This window comes from Lotus japonicus, chromosome 3 (assembly GCF_012489685.1).
Source record: "Lotus japonicus ecotype B-129 chromosome 3, LjGifu_v1.2".
In the NCBI taxonomy this organism is placed as follows: domain Eukaryota; kingdom Viridiplantae; phylum Streptophyta; class Magnoliopsida; order Fabales; family Fabaceae; genus Lotus; species Lotus japonicus.
Window position 1 is genome coordinate 8,569,078 of NC_080043.1, and position 2,204 is coordinate 8,571,281.

General features: G+C 43.1%; 1 protein-coding gene across 1 annotated transcript; it reads right to left on the reverse strand.

Moving 5' to 3' along the window:
• Positions 1-287: 287 nt before the first annotated feature.
• On the reverse strand, positions 288-1,891 carry LOC130748758 (uncharacterized). The gene has a single exon (XM_057601999.1). It carries the CDS (start codon positions 1,531-1,533, stop codon positions 646-648), a length of 888 nt encoding a protein of 295 aa, XP_057457982.1. The 5' UTR covers positions 1,534-1,891; the 3' UTR covers positions 288-645.
• Positions 1,892-2,204: the final 313 nt, after the last annotated feature.

The window sequence follows — 2,204 nt, forward strand, 5'->3', positions numbered from 1 at the left end:
GCCCATCACAAATCTTCCCCCCTTTCCAATTCAGTTAAAATTTATTTTACATTAAGGCATGCCATAACCAACCCTGTAATATTATTCTTCTCGAAGTCTAAGACCACATTAAGTGACACGCATCTCGCATCAAATCTTTTTCTATAAACTGAATTTAGGATACAAATTCTCAACTAAATTATTAAAAAACTCAAGTATCTATCAGTTATTCTAGACATTGTTGGTTGCATTCAGTAGAATTTTTTTGCATCCATAGCATGCAAAATCAGAAAAACTGAAAAACATACTAAAACATAACACAATGCAAATTATAATTAGTGTTACACAATCACCATTACACATTAGTGGTACTACTTCATTGCTATCTACAAAATCATGAAAATAATATAATATACACATAAATCAGAAGCTCCAATTCTATCAATCTCAACATCTGGTTTGACTTCGCCTCCCCAGGAATTTCTTCACTTTCAGAAACACATTCACATTGAGAAACAAAAAAAGACACACCCTAGACAAAATATTTATAAATGGGTATACTATACTATATACTATACTATATATATAATATATAATAATATATATATTTGGATATTTCTCTATGGGTTATTAGAAACTAAGGAAAATTTTCCATTTTTTTCCAAGTTAGCCTAATCTCCAATCCAAACGAACCTCAGCGGGTCCATGCACGTGCTGACTGGGCTTCCTGAATGATACGATGTGGCTACTCACCATGAAAGCTGTTACACGCTCTGAGACTCTGACATCCTCCATCTTCAGCTCCTGCAGCCTCGCCATGTACTCCGGCACATGCACCAGATCCCACACCACACCAACGCCACCAGGCTTCAAAACCCTCACCAGCTCCGCCACCGCCCTCATCCTCTCCGCCGCAGCCTCCGCCGTCCTCTGCCCATACTCCCTCCCTACAGTATGCACAAACACGCCGGAAACCACAACATCGAAGTAATTATCCGGGAACGGCAGCCGCCGCGCGTCGCCTTCACGGCACGTCACGTACTCCCCAACTCCCTCCATCTTCGCCGCCCGGAGCGTCGACATCGTCGTCCGTTTTGACCGGTCCAGCCCCACAACTCGCCCCGAACTCCCTTCCTTCTTCAGCTGCGTCGCCACCGCGTTGAGAAGAACACCACGGCCGCAGCAGCCGAGATCGAGAGCTAGCTTCACAGAGGACCAGTCGTGCACGGCGGAGACGATCCTCTGCGCCATGTCATAATGAAGCGGCACAGCGGAGTAGAAGAAGTTCGCCGCCGCGAAAAACAGACACAGAGCTGACAGCGCCACAACCGAGCCGGTAAACCCGGCGGCGAACCTCGCCGCCGCCGCGCCGGAGAGAATCTTCTGGAAGAAAACGCAGATTGTGTTGAAGTAAATCAAGTACATAACTGAAACCACTGAGAACAAGATCGCTTGACATAAGAGAAAAATCAGCGTGTGCCACTGCTCCATTCCGTAGATCGCGTACACCTGATTCCAATCTCTGCTGTTACTACTTGTTGATGATTTCCCCATTTGATTGATTCAGTTAGTAACTGAATCGTCGCGAACTCGCAACAAATCAAATCAATTTACTGTAATATCATTATCATAAGGCATATAACAAAGAGTGTTTGAGAAATTGGAAGAACAATACCCAGAACTAGATCCAGGTTTTTTTTTTTCTATGGCGGCGCAGTTGTGTTGTGAGTGTTTTTTTAAGGTTTGGATTCTGGTGCTGTAACGCGTTTTGATTCGTCGTTTTGGCACTAGTGTGACAGAGAAAAGGGATGAAACGGCGACGTTAAACTGCGTTTAAGAGGCGAGTGAGGACAGAGGAGCGAAACGAAAGCATGAGTGAGTGAGTGAATGAATGAATGAGCACTGAGATGCTAATGGGGTCAAGAGCGTTTTATATAGTGTGTACGGTGGGGTAGAGAGAGAGAGAGAGAGTGTTTGAAAGTTTGAAGGGTTTAGTTTACTGGTTCACCGGCTTGGGCGGTTGCTAATTGCTACTGACTTTTTTTTGGTTTGGAGTGGTTTGAATAAGGGTTTTGATGAGCGACACTCTATTTGACACTCTTTTTGTAACGGCTAAAATTCATATAAATCGCACTAAATTGAAAGTGAACCTCATATAATTTAATAGGTTTTATATGAAAAAATTTGACTGGTCAATCAAGAAGAGTGATAAAAAAAAAAAGTAT